The sequence below is a fragment of the Xyrauchen texanus genome, chromosome 23, assembly GCF_025860055.1.
Source record: "Xyrauchen texanus isolate HMW12.3.18 chromosome 23, RBS_HiC_50CHRs, whole genome shotgun sequence".
Taxonomy (NCBI): domain Eukaryota; kingdom Metazoa; phylum Chordata; class Actinopteri; order Cypriniformes; family Catostomidae; genus Xyrauchen; species Xyrauchen texanus.
This window is the reverse complement of record NC_068298.1, coordinates 24,866,557-24,879,064: the sequence shown is the minus strand read 5'-3', so window position 1 is coordinate 24,879,064 and position 12,508 is coordinate 24,866,557. Positions and strand designations below refer to the sequence as shown.

The following is a 12,508-nucleotide window of genomic DNA, read 5'->3' as shown; positions in this document are numbered from 1 at the left end:
GAGCAGTTTGGCTATGCCTTTTCCAGCTCTTACATGTGCTAGAAAGATGAAAGCTCTAAAGCAAACTGTGCTGAAATCCATGAAAGAGAGCACAAATAAGCAGAAGCTGTGGGAACTGCACAGTTTTGAAAACAAAACTAACTCTTTCTCTCTTTGTCTCTGCAGATCAGTCTGAGGGGTTTCACTGCCAAGATGAGTGTCGTATCCTGGGCCACTCAGACCGCTGCTGGATGCCTCGAGTGCCGATACCAGCCAGAGCGAAGTCTCCCGAACACTGCCGCAATGTTATTGCTTTGTCCATTGAGGCCACTACCGTAGATGTACCTCACTATGAGGACTGTGGCACCACCAAAAGGACTTTTGCTACCTTTGGCAAAGATGGGCCTGACGAGGAGCGGGGCGAACAGAGGGCCAGGCGGCAAACGGCAGAGCCGGCCGTCTGCAGCCCCAAGACCAATGGTGCCGTCCGTGAGGCTGGAAACGGTCGAGAGGCTGTCAGCCCCATCACCTCTCCTGTGCACCTGAAAAGCCCCCAGTCCAAGCCGCCCTCCACCTACAACACGCTGAAGTGCCGAGACGCAGAGCGCATAGCCAACCACAGCCTGCTACGGCAGCCGGAGGGAAAGGACAGTGAGCCAGCAATGCGGGAGATTAATACGCTTCTGCAGGATGGCCGTGAGAAAGAGTCCCCCGGCAGTAAACGCTTGAAGGACATTGTGCTTTAACTGGCTCTCACGTATACACAAAAAACATACAATACTCTTAGTGTGTGTTACAGTGTGTATGTGTCTATTTATTTGCTTTTGAAAGTGTCAAGCTGAATGAGCCATGGAAGGAAAACACATCTGCAGCACTCAAGCAACGCATTCTCAAGAGGACGCAGTAATCCAGTGACTGAACAAACTAGGATGAAAATGTGTCTGCGAGCTCAGACTGTCATTGTATCTTGGTAGTAAGAGAAGTATGTATGTTTGTCACAACTGTCTGTCCGCAGCGGACAGGCTGGTTACTGTGTGCTGCGTGACAAGCTCAACCCCGCCCTCGCGTCTTACCCTTAATGGTGAAAGACCTTCCAGTGCACCGCTGGTGACACCTGAGTACAGTCATGCCTTGTAGACTCGAAAGAGACTTCTTTCTTATAATGCCTTCTTTGGTATGCAGTTTTTGCTTCAGCTGCCAAACCGCTCACTGTTCCTGAAGAGGACGTGGGTCTGTCCACTGCTACAGATGTTGACTTACATTAGCAGGACTTTTTCAGTATGATACACTGTCCAACTGCGCTCCAACATTATCTGATTGCGGGAGAGCCCACAGGAATGCTTCCGCAAATCTCATTTAATTTCAGTGGCTTCTCACTGTTCTGATAAGACAAGCCTTCTCTGTTTCTCTCAAGACATTCTGATGTCAGAAAACAGTGAGGTTGTTACAGTGCATATTTTTTATCACAGATGGAGCTAAATTAAGTTGTGCTATCAGCTCGAGCTCACTGAAAAACTGGAATAGGGAGAGACCGATCCCCTAGACTTCAACCCAGATATATATATATATATATATATATATATATATGAATATAAGAGGTGAAAAATAAGACTTGTTGCTTTTGAAATCTCCTGTGCCCTTTCCTGATTGTAGCCAGTGGAGTGCAGTTTACTAGAACTTCGTGCTCTGGTCTTGTACTTTTTTGGATTTTGACTATGGGGCTAGCATAGAAGGGGTCTTCACTTACGTCTTGCTATGTGAAACTCAGTTTAGGGTTTACTATTATCATTTTTAATAATCTGTTGTTATGTGACAATCCCTTTAATGTTTTTGTTGCGAAAGTAAAAACTGAAAAAATAAACATTGGTGTTTAACTAAAGCTACAGTAGCGTTTGTACACAAACACAAAAAGGAAAAAATTTAAAAAAACATATATGCCAAAATATATTTTATAAATAATTTAAAATGTATAATGAGAATATTTAATGCTGTGTAGTTATTTTATCGGTAAGTAATACTTGAAATTAACTGGCTTTTTTTTTCTTTATTTTTCCCCTTTTTATTGACAATGTTATTACTTTTTCATTTCAAATTGATCTTTAAGTTTTGTTCACCGTGTTACCCCTGGCAACTGTTGATTGCAGTCTACCTTGTTGTAAAAGAGTTTCTTATTGGTCAGTTTGTGTGCCATCAAGTTTCTATGTGGGCAAAAAAACGAAAAATAATAATAATAAAAAAAAATTATAAAAAAATAAAAATAAAAAAATTATAATAATCTACACCAACAATAGTGTGTCAGTACAATGAGCTTAGAGTGAGATAGCAAAACAAACCAAAAAATAAATAATTAAAACCTGCGCCAAACATTACATTTTCAAGATAACAGGTTGTTGTTTAATCTTAATACTCAAGTAAGGGTAAGGAGTAATACTATCATTTCCAGTCATTTGAGGCAATTCCACTAATTTCTGAAGTAATGTGTTTGAGAAGCACTCACACTAGCATCTGCTCGGTGGATATAAGTTACATGTAAAGCAAACCCTCCTGTTAAAGATACAGGTGCTCTGCTATCTATCATCAAGTACAGCCATCTTTACATCCATTTTTCAAACTAGAATGCTGCACTAAGCCCAACAAACAGATTTGTTTTTCAGCAAACACGACAAAACAGATTTGGTGGAATTGCCATAGTGCAAGATGGAAATTCTTGGGAGATATTGCAAAATCAGCACCCCCATAGGGGATTTATCGGTTGCTTTGCAATACTCATTTTATAACGTGGAAAATACAAACAACGGCAATGTGTGAAAAAAGATATAGATCAAGTTGCTGAATGTTTTTGCTGGGCTCACCAAACAGCTTCTGGCAACATGAAAAAACGGAATTATCACTGAATGTATACTGCAGCTTATTATTAAACTATTAAATGTTCTCCACTTTGTCTCCTTGTCTAAATTCATCAGTTCTGCATATTTCCAACACACTCTTTTTAATTTGCCATCAAATGGCCCGTAATGGAATAGATTTGCCTGGACTGGAGAGGAAGGGTGAGGAAATGCATTGCAGAAAAGCAATGAGCACAATCTGAGTTCAGCATACCATATCTTTTCTTGTGTAATATTTTGTCTTGCCATTGTTCATAATCAGAATGAGCTTTATTGCCAAGTGTGATCACATATACAAGAATACAAATCTATAATGTGGATTGAATATCTATGGAATATTTTCCTTGAAAGTAATGTGGTCAAATAATGCCGATGGCAGCGATGAGGATCAAATTAAAATGTGTTTTTGCTGCAGAAGTCCTCTCTTGTTATCAGAGCTCTGTGATATCATCATTAGATCCCCTGATGGACAAATAGTAAAAAAAAAAATTAAAAAAAAGCCTTCAGGAAAAGTGCCACATAAAACAGCCATTTGGGAGCTATACAACAGAGGAGTGTCAATTTCAGATGGCTGGTTGTTCTAATTTGCTGAAGTTGATGATACACATATTAGTGGCCAAGTACATTATTACTTGGATTCTTACACAGTGTAATGTGATGTTGCTTATCTTTCAAAACAATATTTGTCAAAGGTTTTTGTTGAGCTGATGAGAGAGGTGTTCACCATTCCAACTTTCAGACAGGACTGATGAATGGAGAATTATAGGAGCTAGTTGTTACAGATAACTCGTCCTTCCACAGAACTGCACCAGAAAAACACAATCATTCAAGATTTAGTAAGTTACTACTGAATGGCTGCAATGTACTGTATAAAGTGAATTATGTTGTTTTAATGATGTTCAGGCCCAATGTTACCATTAGCACACTACAGTTATCATCAGGCTTTATGTTATTAAGGTCAAAACATCAATTAAAAGAGGCTTGTAGCCCCAATTATTAGTACTGCAAATAAAATTGTTGTCATAATTATCAATAAATGCATCGTTTGCACCCAATGGCAGTCCACATTGCTTTAAACTACAAATGAAATATAAGATATGCCTGAATAAGCCTTGTCACCTCATGTTTAATTACTCTGGATTCCTGTTGGTCACAGTGAATTCGTTATACAGAGATTTATCTCAAAGGTTACCTCCTATTAACGTCCTATTAATGTTTCAATTATCAATTTGCAGAATGGTAGAAGGGGAATCAGGGAACATTTTAAATGATTTATTCCTGACAAAGACAAGGAAAGAAAGGAGGAGGGGGACGGGAAGGGGAAAGAGTGGGGAAGGGTGCTTCTCTTTTCTACCAATACAAACCAGTTTGTAACTTATTCCTTTGAGTGGGGCTCTCAGTCAGTTCCAGCCATCTCTATTCCTGAATTGACCTCATTCTATCAAAAAGTCTGCAGCTGCTCCAGCAGCAGGAAAGGGCTCATTGTGACCCACTGTTCATTCAGGCAAACCTCTGGGACCAGTTTTGTATCCTGTACCCACCAACCAATAGCTGGATGGCAAACAGAAATGGTTGGAGAATGGCTTCCACTAGTAGGCCTAATAGTTAAGCTTTTGAAATTTCCAAACAACATTTACATTTAGCAGACACTTTTATCCAAAGCGACTTATGGTGCACTTATTACAGGGACAATCCCACCGGTGCAACCTTGAGTTAAGTGCCTTGCTCAAAGACACAATGGTGGTGGCTGTGGGGATCGAACCAGCGACGTTCTGATTAACAGTTATGTGCTTTAGCCCACTACGCCACCACCACTCCCACAAGACAGAAGAAGTAATATTTTAGTTGGTCAAGGATTATTACTACATGGTAGAACATGTCTGATAATAAAGATAAAGTAGCCCTATAATTGGGACCAAAAGGCACTTACTTGGACTGTCAGAATTTTTCTACAACACCATCACCCTGCTATAGCCTTTGTAATGGTCCATTATGGGACAGGGCAATAGATCTCAGGGCCAATGTTCTTTCATTATAGTCTTAATGTGTATGGTAATTGTGGAACACATCAAGGCATAGAGTTGCAAATAAGGATTTGGATCACAGTGGTTGTTGCTCTCATTCTTTCTCTGATTTCCCAGACTGACAAGCCCTGGGGCCTCGGTCGTAGAAGCACAGAAAGATTTCTAGATATGTTAATGGTTATGTTTTCAAGTATATAAAATACTACCCCTTTCCCACTTGTATTGTGCAGAGACAACTTTAAGCTAAACTAATCATTGTTCGATTTCCTCAAAGTGTAAACGCTGTCATTTTCAGCATTGTTCTGTTTGAGTTATCAGAAATAGCAACACTGACCTAACCAACAGAGGCAACAGTGCCTGGCCACTTTTTAGCTGTCTTGGTTCTGGATTTGTTTTCCCCATAAAAAAAATTTTTCAGAGGGAATTAATACAATCCTTTATACAAGCGCTCTAAGCCATGATCCAAACCAACCAGCTCCAAGGTGAATCAAATGTTTATGAAAATGGACAAAAAGACAATGGCAAGACTGTGTACTTAATATCTTTAGTAGGGAAATGAACCACAAACCCATGAAGCACAACAAATGATGTAATCGATTATAAGTATATTAACAATATATTTTTGGCGTATTATATAATAAGCAAAATATTACAGACATTATATCTTGCATATTAAATAATAATAAAACATTATTCTTTTATTATTAAGTTTATTGGAAAATATTCTGATATATACAAATATACAGTTCAATCTGTTTGAGTGTCAGTTACATCATTTCCATTGCATTATTTAAGTGGGTGTTCACTGTAATTCTCTGATTGGTGGATCTTTCTCTGCTGGATCAATGACAGTGAAGGTCTTCACCAGAAATTCTGCTAATAAACACATTTGTTTAAAAAATTATAATAATGTGGTCTGATGGCTTCAACAGGAGCATTCTGTATATCATCGATTAACAATCTCTGACCTCGGTCTGTCTTTAAATGTTTATAAGTTATCATTAAAAATGGATTCCCCTATTGAAAAATTAAATGGATTATTACTTCTGGAATCAGACTGTTGCACTCTATTACGTGAGTTTGAAGCAGAACAACCTGTTTGAAAATCTTTATTTTTGCTCTTCCATTTTGTGCCACTAGTCGCACAGACATTACTCACTTCACCTTTGAAGTTGGCCAGAGGACAGAACAATATTACATTTTGCAAATTAGTCTGTTTCTCTGCAACATTCTATCCACCATAAAAAAAAACTATGTAGTCTTATTTATCTTCAGCAGTGGCAATATTGTCAGTTTAAGTGCATGTGATATATTGATGCACTACTGTGATCAGCCATCTTTTTGGCCTATACACTTTGGCTTTGTGCAGAAGACCAAGGAGGACTTGTCAGGCAGATAATGGACTCTCCTAAAGATCCACACCTTCAGGCAAGGCCATTATCCTCTCCACAGGAGAGTAATCGGATAGACCTAAAGCCAGCACATAGTCAGCTTGCATGCAGCCATAGAGCTGATCTGCATGAGGTGCAGGGGTGCCTGGGGTGCACAGTAGGCCAGAGGAGGAGTGCATTGCCATTGGAAGGTCAGACTCATTTGAAAGTGAATAACACTAGGAATTGTGATATAAAAAAAACAAACTGAGAGGCCTATGTGTGATGTGAATGAGAATACAAATCAAAGGCCTAAAGAAGAGGTGATCCTTTGTGTGATATCCTGTCTGACTCACTGAGGTACATATTGGTCTGGCCTTGCAGAGTGTCTTGACACAGAAAGAACAAGTGCAAAGAAAGAATGTATACTTGGCAGCAATATGGATCAGATTTCTTGGCTCTAAAGATTGTTGATGTTAAGTGCCTCCTATTCTCTGCTCAACACTCATCCTATAACTCTGAGGCTGACATTCTTTGTGGGAATGATCCAGGAGTGTGAATTGCAGGAAGTCAGGGTTCATTACAATAGATAATAGGGTTATGGATTAACAAGTTGCAAAACAATGAGTCTAAAGGTTATGGAAGGAAGGAAAAGATTATCTGCCAGGTAATTCACCCTTATAATGTGGCCAAAACTAATTAAATCAATTTCTAAAATTTAGCCAGGTTTGTAATTGTATGCCAAAAGAGATCTAGCCACTTTATTTAGACACTGCATTTATTATAACTTATCTTACCACAGCAACATTACATGGCAACAAACCAAAAGACAATTTTAAATTGTTTGCAATATTTTAAAAGGAACAGTCATCCAAAGTATTTTACTTGTAATTTACTCTCATGTCCTTTCAAAGCAGTTTTAATTTTTCTTTCTTCCGAGAAACACAAAAAAAATATGTTAGGAAGAATGTTTGAGCTGCTCTTTACCATGCAATGATGATGATTTATACTACATCCACAAAGGACACCAATAAAACTCATAGAAGTACTGTATTTTATTTGACTTTTGTGCTATATTCCAAGTATTCTAAAGACATGAAATGGCTTTGTGTGAGGTACAGATGGTAATTTAGGTTGTTGTTCACTAATAATCCTTTCCTCAACTGTAGCTCATAAATCTTTAAACAAAGGTAGTATAAATAATCATCCACCATCCCATACAAAATATTAAATAAATATTCTGGATTCAATACAAAAATTGGCCACATTCATTCCATTGTAAGTGGCTCACTGTAACATAATTTTTTGCTTTTTCATAAAAAAAAAGGAGGGACTAGTCAAATTATTTTTGTGGTAATCAACATTATTCCACAAATGCTGTTGATTAAGCTTAGCTTGTATTGAAGGTATGAAAAAATTGTTTTTCTGTAGAACATTCCCTTTTGAAATGTCAAGCAAAGTATTGATTGCTAGCTTTATTCAGCTATCATGATAAAGACATTCTTTGGTGTAACAGGAAAATCAGGTAAGATTTTTACTTATTTGTAGCAATGTAAAGTAATGATAAGTTATTCTAGCAAGGCTAAACACCTTGGCACATCATTAAGAGAAGCGTCACTGGGAAATTTCCACTTTGTTTGTACACGAGTGGGACCTGAGGTCGATCATTACCGTCAGTCACAAGGTTGATTAGCCCCTCCATTTCTCACCTACCATTACAAATCTGACAAACACTGCCTCATCTGTATGGAGTCCCCACAATATAACCCTAATCAGCCCTGCAAATGAGAAATGACACACTGTTTTGTGTTTACTGCTGGCTGCCCAGATTCATTGTGGCACCGGGAAGAAGTCACCACACAGTAATTGGGCTGAAGGCAGACAGATGATATCATAAGCATTCCTGATTCCCTGATAAGTCAGACTCTTCTAGGCCTATCTGTCTGAGGAAGGTGCCCTTTAGAGAGGCCAGTTTTGAGATGGCCATTCTCGAGTGTACTCACAATCTAACCCAAGATACCCGTCTCAGTCTGGGGCATACAGGACACGGGCCAGAGCTCCTAGAAAACAGCTGCCAATGACATATACCAGACTTTTACAGCCCCCATCATCCAACATGTCAATCAGGGCGATGGATCTCTCCCACAAGCCCAGTGGACATGCATTATTGAGGTGTTTATTGGACTTAAACTTTCTGCAAGTGGGTAGTTGACATGAAATGCTTTTGGAAAGTTCCTAAAGTGTGCAATGCTGCGGCAGGCTATCATCCACCTTAACTATTTTAAGTAGCACTTTGCTTAGTCTTTTAGTATTTTTCTATACTATTTAGCTATTAAATTAGACAATATTTGACTTTTGTCAAACTGCAGGACCATTTAAAGCAATAGTTCACCCAAAATTATTTTATTATTAACTCACCTTGAAGTTGCTCCAAACCTGTATCACATCCTTTCTTTACATAAAAAATTGTGACTTGGGTCTGTCACGCTATTGTGCGACATGGTATCATCACGTTTGGTCAAAAGATGTGATGAGAACCAAGATTTAACATTATCAATGAAGCCACCAAATTGTATTTACCTTTATTAATATAATTCGATTAGAGAAAGACTTAAAGAAAAATAATATTCTATTATTATTTACTCACCATCACAGATGTGTATGTCATACAGATGTGTTTATATCTTTCTTCAGCAGAACTCAGATAAAGAATTTTAGAAGAATATTTCAGCTCTGTAGTTCCATACAATGCTGGTGAGGGGTGACAAAAACTTCAAAGTTCAAAATTACACATAAAGGCAGCATAAAAGAACCCATACAGCTCCAGTAGTTTAATCCATTAATCCATCTATCCATATTTGATTGCTGCTTGTCCTATGTAGGGTTGCAGGTAGTGCTGGAGCCTATCCCAGCTGTCTTGGGATAAGGGCAGGGAAACACTGGTGGCCAGTCCTTCACTGGGCTAACTCACACAGACATACACATTCACACTCTCACCTGCGAACAATTTATAATTTACAATTCACTTTACCTGCATGTTTTTGGACTGTGGGGGAAACCAGAGAACCCCTGAGGAAACCCACACAAACAAAGGAAGAACATGCAAACTCCACACAGAATACCGGGACTGGAACTGGGGACCTTCTTGCTGTGAGGCAGTAGCTAGTTTGATCCATGTCTTCTGAAGTGATCTAATTATATTTCTCAGAACTAAAGAAGAAAATATAACTTTGTTTACTGCACATCATGGCATTACATTTTGTCATTTTTGAGTGAACTACTCCATAAAGGATGCTCTATGGAACTTTGTGCTCTCAATCGGCATTTGTGGTTGAAACCTTAAATTGCAAGCAGCTTGCGGACAAAGATTTTACTTGAATTGTGTTTTGGAAATGTAAGAGCAGCGTAGTTCTAGCTGGAAGACTAGCAGCTGTAATCATCGCACCCATTAGCTTGGTAACTCCTAGCCAATCACATGTAAGAAATTGCTTTATATGTATGCTCAAAATCTATCACATTGCTGTTTCAGTGTGCTAACACAGCAACCTCCACCACCAGTTGAGTCCCGTCCTGAACGGGGGTAGGCTCCTTGCCCCTGCCTCCTATCTCCGGCAGGATATGACGTACAAATTCTGAGTACAAATTCTTCGGACCGCCAGATGGGGCTTACGCCAAAGAGAGACATTACATTTCAGTTTCGTATTCATAATATACCATAATTTCCGGACTATTGAGCGCACCTGAATATAAGCCGCACCCACTAAATTTAAAAAAATATATTATTTTGAACATAAAAAAAGCCGAACCTTTCTATAAGCCGCAGGTGCCTACCGGTACATTGATACAAATGAACTTTACACAGGCTTTAACGAAACACGGCTTGTAACAAAATTAAATAGGCTTTAACGAAACACGGCTTGTAACAAAAATAAATAGGCTTTAACGAAACACGGTGTGGCAGCGGGGGCGTGGTCAAGTGCCCGTCCGGGAGAGAAAAGCGGTAAGGGCGCTTACATCAAGTGCTGAAAACTGTCACACTGGTGCCAGTGTGACAGTTTTCCCAAGAAGGACACGTGAAGCAGGGCACTTGACGTTCCAGGTAAGGCTTTTAATGGCCACAGCAATGTTTACAATCAATTTTATAAAGTTTCTCAATTCTTGGACTTCTATGCGCCAACACTAGACTGACGTGTGTGTGTGTCTCTCTGTCACTCACTCACTCACTCTCTCTCTCTCTCTGCTGCCTTTTTATGCCACTCTCCCCACGCTTACTGAAATTAGACACGTGTTAGACATTAGCTCAGGTGTAAGCGCCCTTACCGCTTTTCTCTCCCGGACGGGCGCTTGACCACGCCCCCGCTGCCACACACGGCTTGTAACAAAAAATAAAAAATTAGCAGTAAACAGTAGCCTAGCAAGAAAGTCATTGGTCACTATCTTCATCCTCTTGTGCACTGAAACCACTGAAGTCATTTCCTTCGGTGTCGGAGTTGAATAGCCTCAGCTTTAGTTGTCTTTTTGCACTGAGTCAATTCCTCACGCTGCTGTTTCCAATGTCTCCCGTGCAGCAGCTCTATTTCCTTTTCCAACAGCCAGATCAATCGCCTTCAACTTGAAAGCTGCATCATATGCATTTCTCCGTGTCTTGAGGGTGACAAAATGACTACCATAATCAGAATGATGGGAAGTTTGAGCGCGCTCGAATTAATCTAAACAGTAAACAAAAAAGTAGTTTGACCTTAACCTGTTCGGCAATTTCATTGGTCTAATGAAAGCTTCATGCCGCCAAAAAACTGAGCACGTCACAGAATGTTTTTTTTTTTTTTTAATAAAATTTGAAAGCGGGAGAAATCCATATATTAGCTGCATCGTTGTTTAAGCCGCGAGGTTCAAAGCGTGGGAAAAAAGTTGCGGCTTATAGTCCGGAAATTACGGTACATGTCATCTTAAATTTCACTCAAGTCTGTGAGTCTTTCTGATAGAACTGCTCTTCAACAAGGATAAATCATATGTCAAAATACGCTCTGTGAAGTTTAACGCAGTATCTTCGCATCCAATCACACAATATTTGGCCTTGTTTCAATTGGGAGTATTTGCTTTAAGTAATCGTGTGTAACAGTTTTTAATATTCTTAGTTTATATAGTATTTCATAAAAAAAATAAACTGGACAATAAGCAAAGTCTGATTTTAACATATGTCTATACTGTATACAAATAAACAGCTTTTAGTCTGGGAGTTAAACAATATGCCTGTTGTATTCTTTTCATTCATTAACGTTAGTCAGCCTATCTGTGGATATTTCTGATATTTGCTATCATATTTGCTATGCACTAATTATCTGGTTCACTGACTGAATGTGTTGTGAAGGAGGTAACGAGGGCAGGATCTAGGTGCAGCGAAACAGTATTTAATAAAATAAACAAAGTACAGAATAACGGGGTAGCCAAGCATGGCTGTGCCATGGCATGGAACAGACTCAAACGTGGCTGTGACAAGGCATGGAGTGTACTCAGGATTGAGTTGGGAGGATCCTCTTAAACAAAGGTTTCTAATATCAGCTCCACGTATTCCTCCCACGTGTAATCTCCGGTCGCCGGCAACTCCCTCCACTGGTGTAAAATAAATTAAATCTGATATATGGATTTTAGGATGGTATCAGAAAAGTCTGTGTATCTGGCCAGTATACGAAACAGATGTGAATATTTTTTGATGGGTAAGTTTGCTAGGCTCAACTGAATGAAGGGAGCAGCTAGACCCATATTGTGTGGTCAGTTGTTCTGTTGCGATGATGGAGGTAACAAAGGCAGGATAAAGGTGTGTCAAAACAGTATATAATAAAATAAACAAAGTACAGAATAACTGGGTAAACAGAGGAACAAAGTAAACATACACAATGGGAACTGGATTACACATTAGGTTAAAACACATAACAACTGACAAGGACAAAGCAAACAACAGGGCGTTAAATTCACACTGACTAATGAGGGAATGGAACACAGGTGAGAACAACAGGGGATTATGGGAAATGTAGTCTGGGAGGAACAGATTACAGAGGCAAAACACATGGCAGACAACAGTGAATTGTAACAGAATGCTATTATTACAAATGGAATTAAATGTAATTTTGTGGGGATGTGAAGAGTTGCCCCCACAGCATGATGCTGCCACCACCATGCTTCACTGTTGAGACTGTATTGGACAGGTGATGAGCAGTGCCTGGTTTTCTCCACACTTACCGCTTAGTTTTAA

At 39.2% G+C, this 12,508-nt stretch overlaps 1 protein-coding gene across 4 annotated transcripts in view; it reads left to right on the top strand.

Annotated features, from left to right (window-relative positions):
• Nucleotides 1-2,736, top strand: part of LOC127663212 (protocadherin-19-like) — a 55,356-nt gene extending 52,620 nt beyond the window's left edge. For all 4 annotated transcript variants that reach the window (XM_052154730.1, XM_052154727.1, XM_052154729.1 and 1 more), the window contains exon 5: nucleotides 166-2,736. In XM_052154730.1, the coding sequence (XP_052010690.1) occupies nucleotides 166-725 (560 nt within the window). In that variant the 3' untranslated portion in view covers nucleotides 726-2,736. The remainder of the gene's footprint in view (nucleotides 1-165) is intronic.
• Nucleotides 2,737-12,508: the final 9,772 nt, after the last annotated feature.